Genomic DNA, 25,698 nt, shown 5'->3' with positions numbered 1-25,698 from the left:
TTAAATTAGCTTTCATGATTAAATATGAAAAATATGGGATAACTTGAAGTTAAAGTGAAATGTCTTGTTAATTTCTAGACGACCTTGATGTTCTAATATCTCTCTAACTCATACTTCTGTCCTTGACTTGTTTTCTTTTAGGAACTAGAGTTTGCTAATCTAACAGCCGTTCTTCACTGTATACATTCATTCATCTCCGCCAAAGTGGCCTCAATGGACCCTCTCACTTCAGGCTGTCAAATGTTCCCTGGAAATAACATGGATGGTTGAAAAGACTCTTCCTTAACCTCATGTTTATACAGATTTATATATGTAAATCTGCATTTTGTGCACAGTGCCAATAGCTAAGTATATCGTGTTCTTCCTATTTTTGTATGAACTTCTGAACAATAAATATTCATAGAAGACAGAAGAGAGGTACATAGTGTATGAATCGTAATGTTTTTCTAAATGTATGGACTTATGGTTATACTGTGTCTTCAATATCCCGCTACACCAACATGTAGTGAATATGAACCATGACAAAATGAAAATAGCTTAATGAAAATTTACATTTGACACCGACCTTTGACAGATATTTTCTTCCCTTTCATTTCAAAGTTGAAAAGTAATAAAAATGTAAACCTCCTCTGTTTCCACAAAGTTGCTTGTGCAAAGGTCTTGGTTGTCTGGTTCATTTAAAGCCTGATCCAGTCATCAATGATATTTGTAAAATTTGTTGAGCTCCAGTGCAAAACTTAACTTTTTTTTTTTTTTTTTTCAAATTTAATTTATTTGCATTTTCCAGAGAGGTTGTGGGTTCAACAAAGAGTGTGTGGAGTCCTTTTGCTCTCAACTGTCACTATTTATGGAGAAAACATTACTTTTCTGTTGGTGGTGATGTTGTTAGTGTTCCACAAAGTTCTCAGCAGCTTCCTAAAAAAACATCATGTTTTGTTACCAAATAATTAAACTTTGAAACTATTAACTGTGTGCCATTGTCAATGTTTTTAAATTGTGTAGCATGGAAGCATGGACCTTTATGCCATAAATTACACAAGATGTGGCAAAAGAGATTATCATAACATTGCATTTATTGTTCCAACAGTACTTTGAACAATGTTGGTGTCATCACAGTTTCTGTAAAATCAAAAATTGACACCACGTGATGTAATAGATAGTTGTATTTTTCTTTAGCGGTCACTTGCTTTAATTTTTATTCTGACATTTGTTAAAAAGTTTTAATTAGGTGCTGTGACGACAGGAGCACACAAAGAGATAAAACTTTTAGGACCTTTTGTACTGGCAGCTGCTCAAACAAAGCGTCATGAAGTTTCAAGCACCTGCTTAACTATCAATGGTCCTTGACCCTTTACACACTGATGGCATTAGACTCTGAATGCTAACTTTCCAGTTGTCTTCAATCCTGCTGTCATTGTTTTTCTCAATGTTACTAAAGTCCAGAGTCTGCATCCAAAAGCAGTAAGAAGGGGGGAGGTCCCCAACAGGGTTGGCAGGGTACGTTAAGACAGCCATAACAAAAATAATAAAACGTTTGTTAATGATATTAAAAGGCACATTATAGAATCTAACAGTATATGACTAATTAAAAAACAGTCTTAATTCATTACTTCTCTTGCTTATACTCTTCTTGTTTTAACAGAAGAACAGTAAACTTTAAACTTGCACATGTAAAACTCAACATCTTTTTAAGTAATGACAGGAATCGCATTAAACAGCTTAACACTTTTTCACACAGCATATTGAGTAACAGCAGGCAAACACTTTTACCATTTAATATGCTACAGCAACCGATTCTATTTCTGTCTCAAATGATTTTGAATGGATCTATGTCAGCTACAAGGAAATTGGCCCTAATGTTTAATTATTGCTGTTCAAATTTAACTTTTATACGTTTAACAAAATGGGTTTTACTGTTAGAAGTGCGCTAGCCTCTCATGGCTTTGTACAGTCCACCAGTGTGTAGCTTAGTCCATGGCTTCTAAAACAAGTTTGACAGTTATTTCAGAACTGCAGTTCATATGGAGCTCAGCGTAAGTTCAGACAGGAAGACTGGTTATATTCTTCCACTCATTAATTCAACCTAACCACTCCCCCTACTACTTCTTCTGTCTCCCTTCTCTGGTGATCAGCTGATAATGGGCATTTATTCTTTAAGTAATTAACCAACCAGATTCGGGCACAACCTCTCTCAACCAATCATCCTGCTGCGGCAAAATGCTAAAACAGTTCTCTCTCTTCCACAGTCATTCTGTCATTTCAGGGCAATCGCTGCAAACGCACACTTACCAATACGTTCATTGGGGCAGTGGTAGCAATAGCTTAGCTGCAGAGTCAGCTCCAAGGAGAAAGTCATCTCCACTCGTTGACGTTGTCAGCCTCATGGGCATCGGCAGGTCACGCCGGTGCAGGAAGCAGCCTGATCATCTAGGCTATCTGCAGTCTCTGGTCATCTCCAAGCTGTCTGTCACAGTGTCCGCGCTCAATTAATATCCCTGTCTCATCATCAGCGTCCCTCACGAATCACGATTGCTGACAGGTTGCAGTCTGCGTCAGGTTCACTTTACAGTGAAGCCACACAGCTTCTGGTCTCCGCTGCTTGGCAGCACAGGTGAGCAAACATCATCGCTGTTACCTGCGGTCTCAGGTAAATAAAAGGGGAAACTCCCCGATACCTTTACTTGTTACGATAGAAAGGCTATCACTATGTTTGGCACTGACTAAGTAGGCTATTATTTCTAATGAACTAGGGGCATTAGGATCAAAACATATATATTTATAGACTTTATCAGCATTTGTTTATCTCATCACCGTGGTTAAATAATTTAACCGTTTTGCATAATTGGTTTCAATCACTGCCTGGCTCGGTGGAGCAAATCAGCTGTCCCTGCCATGACACACCGCTCAGGTGATCAGCTGCATACTCCGGGGAGTCAACTGGTTAACGAGCTGCAGCTGCGGCGCTAATTCTTCAGTCATAGGTTATCCTTAACAGTTTGAGAAAGACTCCGTTATTTTCATCTTACTTTTCACACTGCGTGTTCCGTCGTTCAGTCACATAGTCCAGTAGGATATCATGTTTAATACAAGTCAGCTAGATGGGGTGATCATTCAATCTGAATCTTTCAGTAATTTTCTCAGCGTCACGTGCACGCGTCGGGGATCGAGGCATCTGATATCAATGCATCTTCTCTCTTCTTTTACCCGATCTACAAGAATTATTTAAATCAACGGGGGGAATAGTCAACAAGCGGCAATAGAGCGGTAGAAATCAGCATACCAGGTCTGCTAAATAATAATAATAACATGAATCAGACCGATCAATTTTATGCTCCATTTCTTAAAGGTAGGCCTAGAGAGATTTATAACAACAAAAGTCCACTCTTCTTAATGTCTCATGAGAAAGGTTTTGAGTAATCCACATTTACTCGAGTACCAATAAATAAATAACCTTAATTCAAAGCTCTTTAGTAAGTTACTTCTAATCATTGTACAACAGGCATAAATTGACTGTATCAGGAGTTTAAGACTTTCACGTTCACTCAGGGTAGTTCTATGTATTTTCTTCTTTAACCAGGAAAACGTCAGCCGGTCATTCTAATAATAGTTATTTTCCAGCATGTATGGCTCATTATCTAATTCCTCTGCTGGTGTCTCGCTCTACAAATATGCCTTGCTATCTCTGTTCAACAGAGGGTAGTCATACTAATGTTGCTCAACTAATTGAACTGTTCCTGATATGAGGTTCAGCCATAATCACATTATGAAAGTCTGAAATTATTTAAAAATTAATTAATTAAAAAAATAAAATAAAATATATATATATTTTTTAAAGTAACATCTTAGTTAACAAACAATATTCTTAATGGGCATGCTCACATGTTAACTTGATTGTCACTGAGTTTAAAATCACCACTCTGTTATAAAATGTTCTTCAAATAGATAAGCTGAAGCCAGATCAAACTAAAAGCAGTGCTTGACAATTCATGCAAACAAGATCATCACTTAGAAATAGACTATATTAAGTGATTAAATACCTGGAAACGTCAATGTAGAACTTAACAGACTGGAAGTGATTTTCTCATTTTAAACCAGGTAACAGCCAGAATATCACTGTAATTCAAAAGTTTTAGTTTTAATGACAGGAAGTTGTTACTCTCTGACAGCAATCTTGCAGGCATGTAAGACGGGAGAACACTCAAATTCAGCGATGAGTTGGTGCAGGGCAAGTCTTTATTTCTGCTAAAGTATTAGCAAATTTAGCACTGGGAAACCTGGCAAGTGTCAAGGATGAGACTTACAGTTTAATGCAGCTTATACTACATCATTGCTACATCACCAATGTGGTTACATGTTACATTAATGTTCACGATTATTGTGTATGGCTGTAAGATTTTGCAGCAATTGCTTTCACGCATGTCCCATGTTAAGTGCTTTGGAAAATAATTTTCTGTCCTATACTGTCTTGATCAGGAAATCCTTGTCAGCGGGCACGCATCGGTTGATTTATCCACAAAGGTCAATCAGACCCATGTCATGCTGGTCACATGCTGGGTCGAACAGACCCCAGACAGGCCAAGACACATGACCGCAACTTAAGTCATGATGGGCCACTCGTCAGGTCATGGATCCTAGACAAGCCGAGGCATATGACATCATTCAGGGCATTCATTTAGTATAGGTGCTGCATAACGGCAGTGGTTCAAGGCATCACGTCCTCTTCTCTCAACAACTCGGGCGATGGTCTACCCTGCCTTCAAGTCCTTTATTTTTCCAGATATCAGTACGAGTTTGGGAAACCAAAGATCCCTTAAACCCTAACTATCTGGTAAGAAACTCATATAACTGGTGGTGGTGAGTATTATGGTCATTCTAATAGGTGACTGGTCTCTTAAACCTTAACTACTAGTAAGAAATTCATATAACTGGTGGTGGTGAATATCTCTGTCATTTAATGGGTGACTGGTCGTAGTTTTTCTTTGAAAACACTGGCGTCATTCGATGCTTCAAATGTCATTCAAGCACAAAGTGTATGCCTATTCATGTCATATCAATAAAGCTTCCGATGCTTCAAATGTCATGCAATCAGGCTGGTCACGTGTCAGGTCAAACAGACCTCTGATACGCCGGGCCAGATGTCTATATGTCAGTCAACAGACTAGCCGGGCCACGCGTCAGAGGTCGACGGACCCCACGTGCCGGGCACTTGACTTTAGGGCTTATCAATCGTCATGAGGAGCCACTTGTTAGGGCAGCAGACCCATACATGCAGGCCTCATGACTATAGCTCATTAGCAGTCGTGCCGGGCCACACGTTACGTGGTCGACAGACCGAAACGTGCCGGGCCACACGACTATAGGTCAGTCATTAGAGTCATGCCGGGCCACATGTGGGTTGACGGGTTGTCGGGTTGTCAGGTCAAATACCTAGACATACCGGGCATCATGACCCAGTAAATCACTATCTGCACAATGTGTATGCCTATTCATGTCATATCAATAAATGATCATGGTTATATTACTCCATCTAACTGTAATTTCCCACACAGATATCCATACAGCCAATAAGGTAAGGCCTACGATAATGGTGCTTTCTTTCTCACTTTTATTTTGGGGGGGTCTCCTAGCCTGCTGTCCTTCCGAGTGTGAAGTCGTCACGATGGAGTCTAATCCCCCAAAGACTTTGCACATTCAAAATTAAATTCTTGCAATTGTAAATAAATAATTGTTCATTCTCAATCTCCTGATTGAAATGGAGCTCAGCGTAAGTTCAGACAGGAAGACTGGTTATATTCTTCCACTCATTCATTCATCCTTTCACTTCAACCTAAACCACTCCCCCTACTACTTCCTCTGTCTCCCTTCTCTGGTGATCAGCTGATAATGGACGTTTATTCTATAAGTAATTAACCAACCAGATTCGGGCACAACCTCTCTCAACCAATCATCCTGCTGCGGCAAAATGCTAAAACAGTTCTCTCTCTACCACAGTCATTCTGTCATTTCAGGGCAACCGCTGCAACCCACCACCGCCCCAGACACCTTCATTCCAGCTCAGCAGAGTCCAGATTCAGGCTCATCATAGCCTCCATTCCTCTTCACCACCACCAGTGTCCATAGGGGGGTCTCCTAGCCTGCTGTCGGCTTCATTACCTTCCGAGTGTGACGTCGTCACAATGGAGTCTAATCCCCCAAAGACTTTGCACATTCAAAATTAAATTGTTGCACATTTATTGTAAATAAATAATTGTTCATTCTCAATTAAGTCTCTCCTGATTGAATTGTTTGTATGATAAAAATAAAGAGGGACAATATACATACTGGACCACATTGTTTGGTGTTGACCAATTCATGTATTAATCTAAATATTGGAAGTCATGATGTATTATTAACATTTCTCTACAGGCATTTGGCATCAGGTTAAATAGTCATAAGAACATAAAATATGAATGGTAAATGGTTTATATAGTGCTTTTCTAGTCTTCCGACTACTCAAAGCGCTTTTACACCACATGTCACAACCACCCATTCATACCCTTTCACACACTCATGTAGTGATGATTGCTATGTAGTATCATCCATCAGAAGTAACTAATGCCATTCATACACCACCACTGAAGCAGTGGGAGCAATTCAGGATTAAGTGTCTTGCCCAACAACACATCAGACATGTTGCTCAGCTGGGGATCAAACCCTCGACCTTCCAGTTGAGAGCTGACGACTCTACCAACTGAGCCACAGCTGCCCTATGTGCGTGTGGATGTGACAAACAGAAGGTTATCTTATGAACAGTTTGTCAAAGTCTGTCTTAGATAGTTCTTTTATATCACTCCTGGTCACATTGACCCTACGGACTGGCAATTCAGTTGTTTTGTTAAGTTGTATGCTCTGGGCCATTATGGTCAGCCTACATCCCTGAAAGGATTTGATTTGAGTTGAAATGGTAAATGGATTTGAACTTGTGTAGCACCTTTCTGTCATCTAACCACTCAAAGCATTTTTCCATACACATTACATTCACACACTGATGGCAGATCAGTATTCCATTTCCAGACTTTCATGAGCTGCTGGCATAGCAGCGGTGGCAATTTGGGGTGTCTTGCCCAAGGACACTTCAACACGGACTGCAGAATCGAACCCCAAACTTTTGGGCGACGACAGGTGGGCCACTTATCCACATCTGCTCCTATAAAAGTCAAATGGCTTTCTCATTCAATAGAAGCAAGATATACTATTGTACTGTGTTCTCTTTCTCTGGAACTGGAACTCCAAGTTTCCAGGAGCTTCCAGAGAACACAGGGGGCGGGGATGTGTTTTTTTTTAACCAGTCAACCAAGGATAAGAGAAAGCCTAAGAGTCTCTGAGATACTGTGAGCTTTTCTTAGTGTAGTGGGAGAGGTCACACATCGCTTGATTCTTTAACTAGCATGATCTTTGTATTCTTTGAAAACTGCTCACAGAAATGTCTTCTTATTTAAATGATTTTCTTCTTCTTATGCTTCTCTGTATTTTTGTTCCAAGTTTTCCAACAGATGAAGCCAAACATTTGAACTGTAAGTATATTTTCTTTTATGATTTTTTTTCAGTGAGAAATTTTGATGTTAAATGTTTGAAAACTTACAGTAGTTTTTTTTTTCTTCGAAGAAGCAGTCATGATTTAATGCTGCAGGAGAAAGCATTTACTCAAACAATTTATTTAAACCTTAGTGAAATGTATTACTCATTTGCATTAATTCATAGAATGGAGAAAAAAAGATTAAAACATGTAAACTTCAGCAGGAAATTGAAAAGAAAAATTGCCAGAACTTTTTTCAGCCCCTTTTAGAGCTTAGGTCATTCATCTTTTTATAACATGACTTAATGCATAAAATAATAAACTTGCTCAGAAAAACAATAATTACAATAACAATAAGTTATGAACCATAATTTTAGATAGCTTTTTAAAAAAAAAAAAAAAAAGCATTTTCCATAAAGAAATGTTCTTCAGCCAATGCTCTCCTATTTTTTTTTCTAGTTCTATTTTGCTTCAAAGCAACATATTTTAACAAAACTAATATTGTGATGTACAAGTGAAAATGTTACATATGAAGCCAAAGACACTCTGGCTCCTAAGGTTGTGTACTGCAACAACTGCTTCCTAGATACATTACAAATTAGTAACTTATTTGTGTACTTTCAGGTCATTTTGGTATAAAACACACATTCAATACAAAGTGAAAGAAAATGTCAAAATACTTGATTTAGATTAAAAGCTCTCTTCATTCAAAACCCTGTTCATATAAAAGCCAATATAATATTACTCCATGGCTTAAGAAGTTTGATTTAATTAATTAATTAAACTAATGATATATCATGGACTTCTAAGTCATTATATAATGGAAAAAGCATTTAGATATTTAACTTTTGTAAAAGAAGCAATACAAGATTCTCTACCAGTAAAAATCCTGCTTACAAGTAAAAGTGTTAGCTATAGGCATTTAACTGTATAGAGCTAAAAAGATCGCTTATCATGCAAGGACATCAAATGAAAACATATAACATTACATCATCAGTTTACAAATTGTGATACATTAATGTGCAAATTACTTGATGTTGGTAATGTGAAGCTAATTCTATCACTTTTTATGCTGCTGGTTTGATTGTTAAATTCCAATGTGAATCTATTTTTTTAAATTCTAATTAGCTTTGAATGATTGATCAATATCTGCACAGAAAAATCATACTATACTGTATTCTTATGGTGAAATAGAAGCACTTTATTTACTTCTGAAATGTAGTGCAGATGAAGCATAAAGTACTAGAAAATGGAAATACTCAAGGAAAATACAATTACCTCATAGTTGTACTTAGGCATAGTTATGATTACATGTACTAATTTAATTTTACGTGACTAGAAAACACATGCTATGGGATCCTGATTAAAGTGTCAAAAGGAAAACTGATTGGGCTTTAAATATTATTGGCTTGATAATGAAAATAAATTGTCTTTAATCAAATTGTATCAAATTGTCAAGTGCTGTAAGAAAATAATAAAGTACATCAAACAATACTTTAATGAAAGTGTTAAGTACATTCCATCATGTTATACAGATGGTTCCAGTCTAATGAAAATATAATTGATTTGTATGATGATATATTATATTGTCTATGTGTTCCAGCAACAACAGTTGGAGAACTACTTCTCCACTCATATGAAGAAAGCCTTCAGATTGTAAATGCAGCCGCGGTCCACTCCAGGCTACGGTAACAAATAGTCATGAAGTTAACAAATAACCTTTCTGTCTTCAAATCAACAGTTTATGTCCAGGAGAGGACAGGAGATACCAAAATGTTTTTATGTGTATGGATCTCTCTGTGCCCAGGCGAAACACTCGCAGGCCTTCAAAAAACCTGTTTACATTCCATCGACAAACTGAGGCTGAAACCCTGGAGAGTTCACGAGCTGCAGAGATCTTTCAAACCACTCTGCAAGTCCTAAAGAGAAAAGCAAGACAAATACATACAAGGGATGTAATGAGATCAGGTAGGATTGTTTTCTACCATTAAATTCAGATAATTTGACCCTGAAAGGAAAACTAGGTAAACAGACACCACGCAGTCACAACTTGACAAAATGTCTGGTCACCTCTCCTACCATTGTAATAGTATAGCACTATGCCAGATTATGTAGAATTCTTGCCTCCCTTGTACTCTTCAAAGATGGCATGATTCAATTCAAAGTTTATTCAAAGTTTTCTTTGAATAACTTTACTGTCACCATGCCAGGATTGCTCTCGTGGGAGGATGTGCAGCTGATTGCAGAGTTGTCTAAGTGTCCTCCTGCAACCCATCCATCCATCTGTCAGCACAGTCATCTCAACAAATACCGTTCAATATCTGGCCTCTGCAACAACAGGTACAGTAGCTAACTTCAACCTTTAAAATGTCAGAAAGGGTCATATTTTCATGTTATTATTCACAGTTTTAGAACAAAGATTCCAAGCAGAGTTATTCAGCTTTTTGAAATATTTCATAAAATGGTTCATCTACAACAACTGCCAGCTGGTCTTGAATTTTAAATAAGACAAAAGTTAAGTGTATTATTCTAAACTAAAATTAAAGTTTCATCTTGGTGGTTCGGAGGTATAACTTATGCGGTGTTTCCTTCTTAATTTGAGCAGAAATCATTTAATTTTAAAGATGATGAAAAAATGATGAAACCTCTCCCATTAGATTGTTAAATACTGTATACCACCAACTTGCAACAGAAAATACATTTTTAGAGGAAAAACTATGGAAGTGATTTTAATTACCTTTTCTGGCATCTCAAAAATGTATTCTGAACTTGGTAAAAAACTTCTTTGATGCTTTTGGTTTGTCATCCTTTTTTTTTGTTGCAACTTCTTTATTATGTAAAGATCATTGTCCACGGTAACATGGAGCAGAAGACAAGGAAGTGTTATGACATGAAATAGACCAAAATCATCTGTAACTTAGCTAGATGATTAACATTTAAATGATGGAATATGAAACCTGGGCACCTGTGTCATATTCCTACTTAGTGACCTGTGTGGTAAAAAATGTGAACTGAGTTTGTCCAAAGAGGTAATGAGTACTAACCGCACCTCTTAACCCCTTTACTATCAGTCATGATAAAGAGTAGCAGAGCTTTGTTGCAAAAACATAAATAAAAAATGTAGTATTTAAAACGCCTATGAACCTGAAGGAAATAAAATGATGGACTCCCGGAGATATCCTGTCTTGCACTGCAATACTTTGGACACACTCCATTCATATTTTTGTCAGGCAAAATCCTCTCTGGGGAGCAAGCAACACTCCTTTGGTCAGATGGCTTCCAGCTGAATATGAAGATGGAGAAAGAGAACCAAAGGGTTGGAACAGAGGACTGCTTTATAATGGATACCAACTTCCCCAGGTAATCTACAAGATGCTTGTCCGAAGAGTACAAAAGTCTTGATGAAAAAAAGGATAAAGCAGCTTCAAGTTAATAAAGCTTTCCATTCATTTTTCTAACCCATCTTACAATATGTTAAAAAACGTGCCCATGCATACTTCAGGCAGGTAGACCACAAAGTTTGTGAAGACGTAACCTGCACCATCTCTTAGCCGCCCTTTTATTTAATTTTTTACAAAATGGGACAAGTCTTGCTACTTTATGTAACACATTTGTTTTAATCATACAGTACTATAAAACAGTAATATGTGCTAACTCATCCCAGCCCCTTTTTGAGCTAAGGCCATTCATCTATTTATGTTCAGCTCCCAATGGGCAATTTTATTTAAACAAGGCAATGTTTGGATCACATTGCTCTGTTTAATTCATTGTCCTTTGGGAGCGGAACAGTGTGCAATCCTTTTTCAATTTTTTTCAAAGACCATTTTGCCTGGATGTACTCACACTAGTTTTCTCCCACTAATCTATTTATACCATGACTGAATTAATAAATGAATTAATAAGCTTAAAAAAACATCAAAGCTATTCTCTTAACATGACTGCATGATGGGTTTCAGGTGATATGAAATTAACATGTTTGATATTACACATAGTTTTACTATAATTACTGAAATTGTAGCTATTATCTTATCTATTGTTGTTGCTCGTGTTGCTCTGTTGCTCTGTTTGTCCCAATCCTTCTTCCTGCATCTCTCTGTTCCATTGTTCAAGCCCAACACAGTTCAGCAGATGGCTGTTCATCATCAGTCTGGTTCTGCTCGAGGTTTCTGCCTCTTAAAGGAACTTTTTTCCTTGCCACTGTAACTTTGCTAAAAGTGGCTTAGTGCTGTACTCATGGTGGCTTAATGTTTGGTCTTTGTTGATAATATAACAATGAGTTAGGTCTTTTTCTTGCTTATTGTAAAGTGTCCTGAGATAACATTTTTCATTAATTGGCAATACAATTAATAAAGATTGATTGATTGATTTATCTGTTAATAATTAAATCCTAAACATTGACATGTCACTGTGGAGATTGGGGGTTGAAATAAAATTGCATATTCTAGTACTCATTGTAATCAATAGTAACAAAGCACTCTGTTTCAACAGCCACGGGATGTCAGCAAAAGAATACTGAGGAGCACTTCTAAACCGGAAGATGAAGACTATTCAAGCCTGCTGGTGGAATGGGGACAGTATATTGACCATGATATGACTTTTACCCCTCAAAGTACTGGCAGTGCTGCTTTTTGGACTGGCACAGACTGTTCGGATACTTGTGAAAATATGCATCCATGCTTTCCCATAATGGAGGTAAACTAGAAACAAAACCGTCTTTGTGCATACTTTCTGAAGTATTTCTTAAGTATTGATGAATTATCGTGCTTCCCCCCCACTTTTTCCAACATAAATGCTTATCTAAGGTTACTGTACACCAACATCATCATCATTGTATAGAGATTCCTTCAATCTTTTCATGTCTTTGATCATGAAAGCTGAAAACCACAACTCTCAAAATATCAGATTCCACTGTACTAAAATTAGTAAAAAGGTTGTTGTTTTTTTTTTTTTTTTTTTTTTATCAAAAAAGTATCTGACGCTTTTAATACAAAAATATATCTTCATATCTACATTTATATCTTCTTTTATCTACAGACTGGTAAACAGGACTGCAAGCCTTTCTTTCGCTCCCTTGCTGCCTGCTTTGTCAATTTTCGGTCTGATATTAGAGTCACCCTGCAGCGACAGCAGATGAATTCAATCACATCATTCATGGATGCTTCACAAGTGTATGGCCACAGCCCAAAACTGGAGAGAAATCTTCGTGACCTCTCTGGCTGTAATGGAAAACTTGCTGTCAACAAACAAGTCAAAGATGTCAATGGAAGAGCCTACCTCCCGTATGTCAGCACTCTGCCGTCATCCTGCCTTCAGCATCCAGACGGAGAGAGAGTTGAATGTTTCAGTGCTGGAGACAGTCGAGTCAATGAGGGTCTGCCTCTGACCATTTTACACACACTCTGGCTTAGAGAACACAATCGGATTGCAGCGGCACTGAAACACATCAATGATCACTGGAGCCCAGAGACTATATACCAAGAAACTCGCAAGATAGTCGGAGCTCTGCACCAGGTATTTGACCATTGCTATATTTGATTAATTATAATTTGCATGTCAGAAATACACAGTAAACAAATATGATAATGGTATATTTGAACTTCTCTCCAGCTGGTATCCAGTTCAAACAGTCTTTCTGCTACAATAAATGTTGTTATAGTTCTGCTGTGGTGAAGTGAGAGTTTTGCCTTCAATGATGATCCTCCCGAGCCACTGTACCTGACAGAGTGTGTTGTTGTTCATGCCGTGTGTGAGCAGCAGAATAAAGTCACACAGTTCACATTGTCTGGTTCATTAAGTTCTTTAGGTGGCACACACTCTTGGAGTTAAATGAGGTGCAGGGCGCACAGAGCTTGGATTACGGCAATTGAATATACAGAGGTGTCTTTTGGACATAAAATGAATCAAACCAACCAGAGTGTTAGCTTCCGTTCCTTTGAAAAGCCACTTTGCTTTCACCTTTCAGTCTGGGAAAGGCAAAGTTACCTGTTGTTTGTATGTTGCTCCGTTTCTCTGAGAAAAAGACATGGGCACACACATATGCAGTAGGGTATCAGTATTTAAGTGTTTGCCCCTAAACATGCAGAACACACATAGGCCACAGCAAAATATATGATCACGTATTGAAGCTGTATTGGCTGAAAAATTCTGGTGTCAGAAGCAACACAACAGCATAAGACACAAAAGCGTAACTTAATTGATTCATATCTTCAGACAAGGAGACAGTACTTTACAGGATATTCAGTGTGCTTGAGATCAAAGACTGTTAACGTAACTAATCCAAAATCATTTTCTTAATCCACACCATATCGGCCTTATACAAGTAAAGATATAGAGATGTAAAATTGTCAGATGGAGAAAGCCCACGGCCTCTGTCCTTTAGAAACATGTTTTAAATGTACTGGCTATGCTCTGATATCAGAGCAGTTGGTTCTTACATGCATATGGTCCTCAAAATAGAATCACACCAGCTGTGTAACTGACCATGATTCATTTTTAAAACTACACCATGGGATACAATGAAATGAGCTATTTATTTTCAATGTAGGCACTGGGTTTGAAAATGACAACTGTGTTGGACAGACAAGTGCACTTTGCACTTTTTGTCAGGTGTAAGTTTTTGCCAAAAGAGTTGTAAATTCTAGACTCAAGCCCACCCCTTATCAGTCTGCAGACTAATCAGTATTTACTTTTATCAAAAGATGTTGAGTCTATCCTAGCCTCATCAAGTTCACTTTGCACTAAAGGCAGACATTGTAACGTTGATATTTTCATAGCAGCACTGAAGTGTACTATGTACTATGTCTGGAGAGGATGTTGCTCAGTTGGTAAGTCAGTCAGTCATCTCTAAACCGGAAGGTTCAATCCCCAGCTCCTGCAGCAACATATCCCATGTGTCCTTGGGCAAGAAACCTACCCTGAATTGCTCCAGCTGCTCGTAGTGTTTGAATGTGATTAGTTACTTCTGATGGTCTCTTTACACAGCAGCCTCTACCATCAGTGTGTGAATGTGTAGGTGTGAAAACACTTTGAGTAGTCAGAAGACTAGAAAAGTGTTGTACAAAGTCAAGTCCATTTACCATTACTGCTATGTGTGTTGAGCATGATTGGGCTAGTATGCATTTTTGCAAGTGTTTTAGGATTGATGTAGTGAACCAAAGACCTTGTAAATGTTGCTGAAATCAGATGAATCTGCACCTCCTTTAAGCATCCCTCACCTCCTTTAAACATTCATCCAGCTGAGGTGCATTCTAAGATCTGGGAAGGAGAGGACGCTGGCGTTGGCTGTTCGCCGCTTCTCCACCAGAAAAACCTAAGTATTACCTGGTTTTAGTACAGAATTTAATCCACTCATGTTGTATAAAGTTTAAACATTTATACACGTTTTTAACTTTGAGCCTTTTTTGCACAGTTTGTACTGATCTGACAGTGGCTTTCTGACCCACTGTAATCTTTTTCAAAACCGGCAAACTGCGAGTAAATCTTCTACTGTCGGAAGACAACCCGGACCTTCCAGTCTCTGTTTAGAGCTACTTCTGTGAGGTTTCTCCCGAACAGCCTCGCAGATGGTTCCCCGGAGCAGATAGGTTCGCTACCTCAGAACGCTACCTCCACTGCCAGCTAGCCAAAAGCTACCTGCCCTCCAGTCAACGAGCGGCCGGTGGCTACGCGCTGACTCCAGGCTAACACCACCGGCGACCGGCATGAATCGCATGATGTTGACATATTCCATCCCGCAACTGTTGACACTCAAAAATTGGACCACTTCAACATGAATCACAGCCATTAAACAACTTGGACTTCTGCGTCGGCCCCGTTACATCCACAGAAGCTCCCGTCAAAAGTTTGTGTACTTCAAGCCCAGTCACGCCATTCCATCCTTCTGGTCCTCAGCTGAGTGCACCGTCGCATGTCTGCAACGTCATCAGTACGCTGCCATCCCTGGAACAAGTAGCACTGGAAACTCCTCGAGATCACCAAACTTCAAGCAGCACAGAAAAAAAATGTCTTCTTTGGCCTCTACAATGATTCTCCCCTTCCTCAGCAGTCAAAATAGAGCTTTTTAATGCACAATCCATCTCAAATAAATAATCCTTTATTCAAAATCACATCTCGGACAAGGGCATTGACATGATATGCCTAACTGAAACTTGGCACCAGCCAGGCGTCTTCTCTGCCCTGAATGAAGTCTGTCCTCCTGGTTACAGCTACCTCGAGAAAGCCCGCAGCTCTGGGCGTCGGGTGGCGGTGTAGCTGTCTTTTGCCGAAATTCACTTGAACTGTCCCCCCTGCCCCTACCTGAACTGTCCTCATTTGAATGCCTTACATTTAAATGTAAACCCCCTTTCACCATGACAATTCTTCTCATTTACTAGCCACCCAAACCAAACTCAACCTTCATCTCAGAGATGCACGACCTTCTCTCCTCACTCTGCACAACCTCTGCCAACATTATAATACTTGGAGATATCAATATCCACGTCGACAACCCCTCTAGCCACCCTGCAGCTGAGTTCTTAGAACTACTGGACTGTCTCAACCTAACACAACATGTTGATGTCCCCACTCACACCAGGGGGCACACACTTGATCTGGTGATCACTCACTCTGCACCCATTACAAACGTATTAGCATACAATTTGGGTGTGTCTGACCACAAGGCTGTCTCAATGGAGCTGCCTTTCCAGTCTGCTCTCACCAAACCCAAGCGCCAGATTCACTTCAGAAATCTAAAATACATTAACCCGGACTCACTAACACTAGACCTTCAACATCTCTCCTCTGCTGACTTCTCATCAACCAGTGAAGCAGTGGAATTTTACAACAAATTCCTAAACAGTCTCCTGGATCTCCACACCCCTCTCAAAACCAGAACAGCCACGTTCCCACGCTCAGCCCCATGGTACACCTCCGAGCTGCGTAATATGAAGGCGACTGGTCGTGTCCTTGAACGGCGTCTCAATGTCTCAGGACTCACTGTGCACAGGCTAGCATATCGGGAACACCAAAAAGCCTACTCAAAGTCCCTCAGAAATGCCCGGTCACAGTTCTACTCAAATATCATAAATAATAGCTCCGGCAACTCAAAGCAACTTTTCTCCATCATAAACCATCTCCTTAATCCACCAACCCCCTTCCTCTCAGACACCACAGAGGAGCAGTGCAATGATTGCATCGACTTTTTCAGAACAAAAGTTGACACCATCCCCTCTCTCCTCTTCAGCTCCGCCTCTCCACCTGTCCCGACTGCCGACCCACAGCCGGGGACCACCCAGCCTCTCTGCTGCCTCTCTGCAATTACGCAGCGAGAGACTGAGGAGATCATCAAAAAATGAAACCTTCCACTTGCACCCTGGATCCCTTTCCCACAGCCCTGGTCAAATCAAACATCTCTGCCATAAGTCCCCTATCACCAAAGTCATAAATCACTCCCTACAGACTGGCCATGTTCCATCTGCCTTGAAAACTGCTGTCATATCACCACTTCTCAACCGCCTTCACTCTGTCATCGGTCTTTCTGACTCAGCCCTAGACTGGTTCTGTTACCTCACTGAAAGAACCGAACATGTCTCCCATGGAGTCAAAAAATCCCGGACTCACCTTGTCACCTGCGGTGTCCCTCAAGGATCAGTCCTCGGCCCCACCCTGTTCAATATCTACATGCCACCCCTTGGCCATGTCATCAGCCAACATGGAATTTCATTCCATTGTTATGCTGATGACACTCAAATATACCTAAAAACAAATCAAACCCCCTCTGCATCCCTGCCTTCATCGACACTGACCACCTGCCTGGAGGAGATAGAGGTGTGGATGAAGAACAACTTTCCAAAACAGAAGCTATTCTACTTGGCACCCCACACCAGATCACATCATCCCCAATAACCACCATCACCTTTTCTGGCCAAGTCTTCCACCTCTCTCCAACCGTCACAAATCATGGCATCAAAATGGACCCTCAACTGAACTTTGAAGCCCACATTAAACATCTGTGCAAAAACTCATTCTACCACCTCAGAAACATTGCCAAACTCCGTCCTACACTCTCCCTGTCAGATGCTGAGAAACTCGTCCACGCCTTTGTCTCCTCCAGGCTGGACTACTGCAACGCACTCCTCATCGGGATCCCTAGCAAGAGCCTCCAGAAGCGCCAAAATGTCCAGAACAGCGCTGCTAGGGTCCTGATGAGGGTGTGTAAATATGAACACATCACACCCATCCTTCAGACACTACACTGGCTCCCTATTTCATTCAGGATTCAATACAAAGTCACCCTTCTCACCTACCAGTGCACCCATGGAAATGCCCCCCTCTATCTCAAAGAACTCCTCACCCCACAATCCTCCACACGAAGCCTCCGCTCTGGAAACACCAACCTCCTCCATCCCCCCAGGACTAAACTCCACACCATGGGTGACCTTCTGCTCCTCTGCTCCCAGTCTGTGGAACGCTCTCCCTGAGCAGCTGAGGGCTCCACAGTCTGCTGATGCTTTTAAAAGGGCCCTAAAAACCCACCTTTTTAACAAAGCCTTCTGCTTGTGCTTTTAGTTTCGTTAGTTGATTAGTTGATTAAATCTGTTTTTATTTCTTTTTTTTTTTTCCTGTAGCACTTTGAGATTTTTTTGCAAAAATGTAAAGTGCGTTACAAATTAAATGTATTATTATTATTATTATTATTATTATTAATAATAATAAACTGTTATGGATCAAATATGGAAAACATGTCCAAAGCACAGGATATTACAAAATACTAATCTCACTGGAAATTCTGCAACTTTGTACTGTAAGCTATGTACACATATTCAAAAGAAGTAAAATATGCTGTGGTAACCTTTATTTTTCATTTAAATTGATACTTGTGTTCAAAGAGCATTCATGTGATGCAAAAAACTCTCAAAAATGACCGTCAAACTAATGAGATGTTCTGCTTGTTTATGATCCCTCTCTCTTCTTTAACTTTCAGATTATAACTATGAGAGATTATATTCCAAAAATAATCGGCACAGAATCTTTTGAACACTACATTGGACCCTATGGGGGATATGATCCAACTACTGACCCTTCAGCCTCCAATGTGTTTGCCACTGCTGCATTCAGGTTTGCCCACGCTACCATCACCCCCATTATCAGAAGACTTAATGAGAGCTTCCAGGAACATGAGCACTTCCCCTCACTGAAACTGCAAAACACGTTCTTCAGTCCATGGATAATAGTCAAAGGAGGTAAGTTCATTCTATTGAAGCTATTCTGTAAGCACAATAAAACACTATTCAAAAAATAATAATGATTATTTACTATAGCTTATCAAAATGTTGACCAAACTGGACACAGCTCTACTCCTTGTGCTTCTCAGTATTGTCCCCCAAGGCTGCTACATCTCTAGTCACTGACCATCTCACTCAATGGGCCTAACATCCTTTCTGAGAAATATGATTTACAGCACAGAATAAATATTACAAATAAAAAAATTATTTGTTCCGCACATGTCAAAACACACAACCTTTTTTTTAATCCCAGTCCATGTTCAGAAAGGAGCAGGGAGAATAATAAATATTGTCTTGCCCCTCACTCAAAAAGAAAACAAGAAATATCGAGCTTGTCTGTCCAATTACAATCACTTGACGACCTATACCACTGCAAAGGAAAAGGAGTCTTTGACTTCAGTCCCACATGGGAGGACACTGGCCTGTGAAGCTGCGTTTGTCTCCTGTTTTAAAAAGCGAAATAATATAAAAAATGTTCTAAATTCTTTTAAAATTTTGCATATTTTTGTGGAGCATTAAATCTCACCCCCAGCATGCACAGGCATTGTTTTTTTCTATGATAAAAAAACAAGAAGATTATTAAAAGAAATCACAGGATGACATAAAACCATGGTTGGTGATATCAAACGGAACAACATAAGCAAAGGCTAGAGAGAGCGTCAGAAGTTTACCAAGTACTTGATTCTTAGAGTTCATTCCAGTACTACACCCTACTCAGTACCACTAATCTTGGGTAGATATTGCTCTCTTTTGGACACAGTTCTACTCCTTGTGCTTCTCAGTATTGCCCCCCAAGGCTGCTACATCTCTAGTCACTGACCGTCTCACTCAATGGGCCTAACATCCTTTCTAAGAAATATGATTTATAGCACAGAATAAATAGAATAACAATGATTCCTGAGAAAGCAGCAAACCTTTGCCTGGAAGTGACTTAAATACATTTATACTCAGTTTCACAAAACATTAAGGAAGACTGGTGAAAATTAGCAATTTTGTTGAAATTCAATTGTTTTCAAAAATCTATATTAGCTTGAAAATCACAAGTGTATTTTTGCATCTGCAATTAAAAGATATCTTTCTGATATTGACTAAATAAAAGTAAGCTGTATTGCTTTTGTTTAAGGTGGAATTGAACCAATTCTGAGGGGTGTAATTGGAACCGCAGCCCGAACTGTAACTCCGGATAAGCTGTTGACAGAAGAGGTGACGGAGAGGCTGGTGGTCCTTAACGTTCCAAAACAAATGGACCTCGCATCACTGAACCTGCAAAGAGGACGAGATCACGCTCTTCCAGGTAAGTCCTGCACGTCAAGTTAGAGACAATACATTTAGAGCAGTTCCTTTGTCCTCTGCTTGATCAAAGCTCTCATGTTCATGATTCCAATTATAAACAATCTATCAACCCATACACAACCAAGGTTGTATTTGAAGGAGCTACTCACTTATGTTAAAGACACAAAAAACGTTTTCACCTTTACCGGCATTTCAGAATCAGAATCAGAATACTTTATTAATCCCTGAGGGGAATTCAGTCGTTACAGTGTAGAAATATAGTTATATACAAATCAAATATTAATCAAATAGAATGGTAAGTAAGACATATCTTTTTGATTTTATTTGTGTATTTGACAGGGACAGTGCACAGCCACTTAGTTGTACCAGAGTTATTTACATGTGTAGTGCCTGGGCCTGTCACAGACACAATGTCTCTGTTAATAATTAAAATATGAACAGCTGCACAACAATACATCACAACTATACAACAGCATTAAAAACCTCCACAGGGAACGTTACAATATGATATTAAAACATTTAAAAGCTAAAAGCACAACACAATACATTACCACTATACAGCAGCATCACCATCCTCCACAATGACATAAACAATACATTATAAACCAATCAAAAGCTACAAAAACAGCTATACAACAAATCACTGTACAGGAACATCATATGGAAGATAATCGTAAAAAGAATCCCAAAGTGACAGAGGGATCTGCATCAAATCAGACAAACTGCTATCAGTGAAACTCATTACTCCCAACAAAAAAACAAATGTGAATGTGATCATATTATTTTTCAGGATACAATGATTGGAGAGCCTTCTGTGGACTGACATCAATTAACACACTTGATGATTTCACGAAGGTTATGAGGGTTTCCAGGATTGCTAAGAGGATACTGAAACTATACAAACATCTTGATAATATCGATGTGTGGCTTGGAGGACTGGTGGAAAGTTTTTTGCCAGGCTCAAGAACTGGTCCTCTCTTTGCCTGCCTGATCGGAAAGCAGATGAAAGCACTTCGTGATGGGGATAGGTACACTCAAATGAACCCAAATAAAAATACGTGTATCAATATTATGTTCCTAACCATTTGACCACAATTCCAAATGTCTACTGAGATAAAAATGTCTTGGTGTACCTACAAAGATTTACAAATTTTCTGCGTTTTAAATAATCGATTGTCCATTGTTTTAGGTTCTGGTGGGAGGCTGAAGGAATATTCAGCCAACAAGAGAAGGTTGAGCTTTTAAAAGGGTCTCTGTCTCGGATTATCTGTGACAACAGCAACATAAAGGAAGTCCTTGCTGATTCTTTTAGGTTCAGGAAATATCCCTCTGGTTACATCCCGTGTGAACATATACCATCAATGAACTTTGAAGCTTGGAGAGAGAAGAAGAGCCCAGGTATGTTTCAAACTCTGTCACATGTAGTCCTGGCATTGAGGCACATTGGTCTGAGTCTATCTTCAAATGAACCCTTACAGCTTTTATGATTCAATTACAGAACTAAGGCGATGTGGCACTCCACGGGAGATACAGAATGGGGATTTTATTTTATCCTCTATGACTGGCAAACTTGTCGCTCTCTACTCCTGCTACCATGGTTTCAAGTTAAAGGGTGCTGCTGCAATTACCTGTGAAGGAAATCAGTGGAGTGATCATCCCCCACAATGCACAGGTACATTAACTCTTCTCCTGTGGATGTGTTTTATAACATTTACTTCTTTGTTTTATCTATGGGAACCTTGTTAGCATGGAAAGGAGATTCTGCTTACAACTAATTAATAGCATAAAAGCCTCATTAAATGAATTACTGTGAATAGTTTATGGATCACCCTTTATGTGACCCAGTGTGGACATACACAACATGCAGTACAGCAGTGCACATGTCCGACTGGGGATTAACTGCTGCTAGTGGTTCAAATGTTCAATCCGTTAATATAATTTAAATTCTGCTACTTTAGGACTCATAAAAGCTGCCAGAGAGTCCACGCCTCAGTAAAGTCATTTAATGGTATCTCCCAAATCCTACCGACATCAAACAGCACAAAGTCAGTCACACTTCATATGATGTACAGTATATTAGTTTCAAGCATCAATTGAAAAGAATAAGGCCTGGGATTTACTTGTTTTAACTTCACTTTTGAGTGCGCCTGACGGCTGTTTCACATCCCCTGCTTCTGTCAAAAGAATAAGAGAAAAAAAAACACAAGATGCAGTATGGGCATGACTGGTAGGGTCAGTGTTTAGGCAGAGGGGGTGTGACAGGTTCAACAAGGTTCAAGGTTTTGAAGACAAGCCGATAGTATAAGTCTATAATTATCTACATCTGTACCATGTGTCATTACCATAGCACAGCTCCATGTTAGTAGTTGATATGAAAACCTTCTAAATGGAAACAAGTACAGGACTGTTAGTGCGTGCAAAGAGGAAAATGGAGTGGACAGTGTGTTCTGTTCACCAATGATCAGTCAGCTGATCTGATGTTGATATTTATTATTGATGTTACTGGTATGTTAGTTCTGATCTCAGAATGAGTGTCACGATGTCTGTTTACATCCTTTATACAGCCTTGCTTGGTCTTTGGTTTAAAGGTATCCAGTAAGAGCTTTAGTGCATAGCCAGGTATGTGAACATAGTGTATGTGAACACAAGGTTAAAAACCGATGATATGTCTGTCCTAAGGGCATCTAAAGAACTATAGCCAATGAAGCTGTGGGTAAAAGCATATGTTATGTTATTAGCAGCTTCAATTTAAACTGCAATTAATGTTGATGGGGGAAATGCTCGATGGGGTTTACAGAAGAGGGAAATATGAATTTAAGATAGAATCAAAACTGTCAACAGGAAGTCTTGAAGAACAAGGGGAATTTGACAAGACCAACTTCATTTTCTATAAAGTACATTTTTGTAGATATTCCAATAAATACGGCGAGTTTTGGTTAAAGAAAGTGTACTTTGGTAAAGAGGGAGAAATGTTGAACACATAGGTGGAATAACTTAAGGTGTTATGGTAGTTATGGTAGAAGGGGAGGGGGGGAATTGGAGCTGTGTTCTTTACTCACACTAAAACAAAGGAACAAAAAGGCTGGGCAGAAAGGTCTTTTACCTGCTTTTTGTAACATAACAATGAGTAAGGTCTTTTTACCTGCTCTTTTGTAATGTTAACAGACAAAGAGTAAGGTATTTTACCTGCTTTTTGTAAAGTGTCTCGAGATAACTCTTGTTATTTTTATACAAATAAAAATTGATTGATTGATTGAAATAACTTAGAGAAAGAAGAGTTATTTTTTATATTATATCAACTAATAGAAAGCATGTAATGTAGTCAAGTAATAAATATCATAAGGCTGTGTGAAACGGTTTTATGTTTTCAAAATATATATGTATCAGTGGCAAAATCAGTTGTAGCAGAACTTCTTGTTGTACAAATTAAGGCTCTTAGAGAGTGTGTATAGTCCGTGCAATCAGAGTCAAGGCAGGTGAAATGTCTTAAAGCGTAATCAGGGCTAGTGTAAGCTGACAAGTAGAGAGCCACCTGAAAGAGGTGTTGTACAGTTTTGGAGACCAGGCAAAAAAAAGAATTGATGAAGGAGTTGTGCCCCCCAAGATTAAACAAAGTAATAAAATATGTTATTTGTTGCTGCTTCAGACTCAGAGACCTGGGGCCAGACTATACCCAGACCATTCAGACATTTACATACAAACAGCAGACAAATGGGGGAGTGGTCAAGTGTACAGGGCCCTTGTGAATGGGAGTCTTAACTTAAGATTTATTATTATACCTTTATTCTTTATGTAAAGTAAAATATTGGACTAAATATTCTTAGCTCTCTTGCTTTTGTGGTTTTTCAGTAAAGGGAAGAGACAGTCAGAGAAAGAGAGAGGAATTTGAAAGCAGCAAACAACTCATTCTATATGAACTATAATCTATTTTATACAAAAGGAATGAAGGGACAATAACTGTAATTCATAATATACAATAGGCTAAGGAATTTCCACGTTTTGTCGACTGTTCTACCATAACATTGTGCATCAAGTTAAAGTTTAACCACAGACAGCCATTATAGAATGATTCAACATTCAATTACAAAGGAATTCATGTGTTGCCCTGTGTTATTGTGTAACTAAACTCTGCTTGGGGAGGACACACTGTGAGTATAATGTTTATGTTATGTAGGTAGGGGTCCAAGGCAAGGGTCTGTGGTCATGATAACTGGTCCATGAGCAGACAGGAGTATGTCAGAGACAGTTATTTAATACACCAGTACAAGAAGCTCACTGGCACCCTCATGTTGCCCCTCGATCAATGACACACATGTGCTGTTACTGATTTGACATTTCATTTGAATTTGACAAGTTGAATAACAGTATTAAGATAAAAAAGTGGACTGAACATCAGAAAGGTATATTAACACTAGTACTGTCAATGCCCTCCCCGCCCCCCATTGAAACTTTAAACACAGAACTAAAACTTAGACTATAAAGGCAGAGGACAGTGTAGCATGGAAGCTAACATAACAGTCTTTTTCATAAAATTAAATGCAATTGACTTGCTTCTTCTTCTTCTTCTTCTTCTTCTAATGTTATGTTTTGTTTTGTTTATTTCTATTATTTTTTTACAGGGAATAATCCTTAAGGCTTTGCAGTGTGACAGATCCTGAAATGAAGAAAAGGCACAAAGGAGCATCGCCTAATTTCTGGAATTTGTTGCGTTTTTAATTTCTAACATAGAAACATTTCCATTAAAATGAAATGTTTTGAGACTCTGTCTCTCCGAGACATTTATAAAATAAATTATTTGTTGAATATTTTTCTTAATTATTTTTTAAATAAATGAGTTGACTGAGCTGTGAATCAAAGAACTTCTGTGATTCTTTCATTGAAAAAGAAAACATGCTACGAACCTTTCCTGGCCCATTTCAGTATGAAATGTAAACAAAATAGAAGACATTTCTATGATACTGCTGTTTTTATTGCAAAGTGTTGTGTAAAGCATTATGTTTACCTCAGCAAAAATATTTGTAATGATATACAGTAGTAGCAACATGTGCTACTAAACCTGCAACAAAGATGAATTACCTTTTCCTCTTTAGAGCTGACTCATTCTCCTTCTGAAATTCTCACTTTAAACACAACTCCCCTCTTTTGCATTGCAGTGTAACCTAAGAGAAAATTAAAGTAGGCTTAAACTGTCAGCATATTTGATGCATCACAGAAGTAGCATGAAAAGAAATTGAGATTTGATAATTAACACATTGTTATTTTCTGCATTAAATGTGTCTCTTTAAAGACGGACACAGACTAACAGGGGGTTGCTCCTGCACCTGTCGTATGGTTCATTTGGTTTGGAATGAGGGACATTTTGATCAAACATTTATTTGAAATACTGATTTAGACTACAACCTGAAACTAACATTGTCAATTTACCAAATGTAGTTTGATTGTACTGAAAGTGGAGCTGCACAGCATTTATAGAAACAACAAGTGATGGGATAAGGGTTTAACAATGTGAGAACTTAAACTAAATGATTATTTTATATACTTTATTAATCCCCAAGAGGATATTCTGGTTTTACACACATTATTATCAGA

General features: G+C 38.8%; 2 protein-coding genes across 3 annotated transcripts in view; both read left to right on the top strand.

The window, feature by feature from the left end:
- sntg2 (syntrophin, gamma 2) overlaps window positions 1–954 on the top strand; it is a 53,019-nt gene extending 52,065 nt beyond the window's left edge. For both annotated transcript variants that reach the window (XM_065966690.1, XM_020644617.2), the window contains exon 17: window positions 142–954. In XM_065966690.1, the coding sequence (XP_065822762.1) occupies window positions 142–270 (129 nt within the window). In that variant the 3' untranslated portion in view covers window positions 271–954. The remainder of the gene's footprint in view (window positions 1–141) is intronic.
- A 6,447-nt stretch (window positions 955–7,401) lies between these two features.
- Window positions 7,402–24,947, top strand: tpo (thyroid peroxidase). Its single transcript, XM_065966532.1, has 13 exons — window positions 7,402–7,553; window positions 9,159–9,243; window positions 9,363–9,523; window positions 9,766–9,895; window positions 10,786–10,915; window positions 12,044–12,247; window positions 12,590–13,066; window positions 18,516–18,774; window positions 19,940–20,110; window positions 20,900–21,137; window positions 21,299–21,507; window positions 21,608–21,781; window positions 24,729–24,947. Exons 1-13 carry the CDS (start codon window positions 7,463–7,465, stop codon window positions 24,740–24,742), a joined length of 2,343 nt encoding a protein of 780 aa, XP_065822604.1. The 5' UTR covers window positions 7,402–7,462; the 3' UTR covers window positions 24,743–24,947.
- The last annotated feature ends 751 nt before the right edge of the window (window positions 24,948–25,698 follow it).

The sequence above is a fragment of the Labrus bergylta genome, chromosome 18, assembly GCF_963930695.1.
Source record: "Labrus bergylta chromosome 18, fLabBer1.1, whole genome shotgun sequence".
Taxonomy (NCBI): domain Eukaryota; kingdom Metazoa; phylum Chordata; class Actinopteri; order Labriformes; family Labridae; genus Labrus; species Labrus bergylta.
Note: the sequence above shows the minus strand (reverse complement) of the source record. Positions and strands in the feature narration are given on the sequence as shown.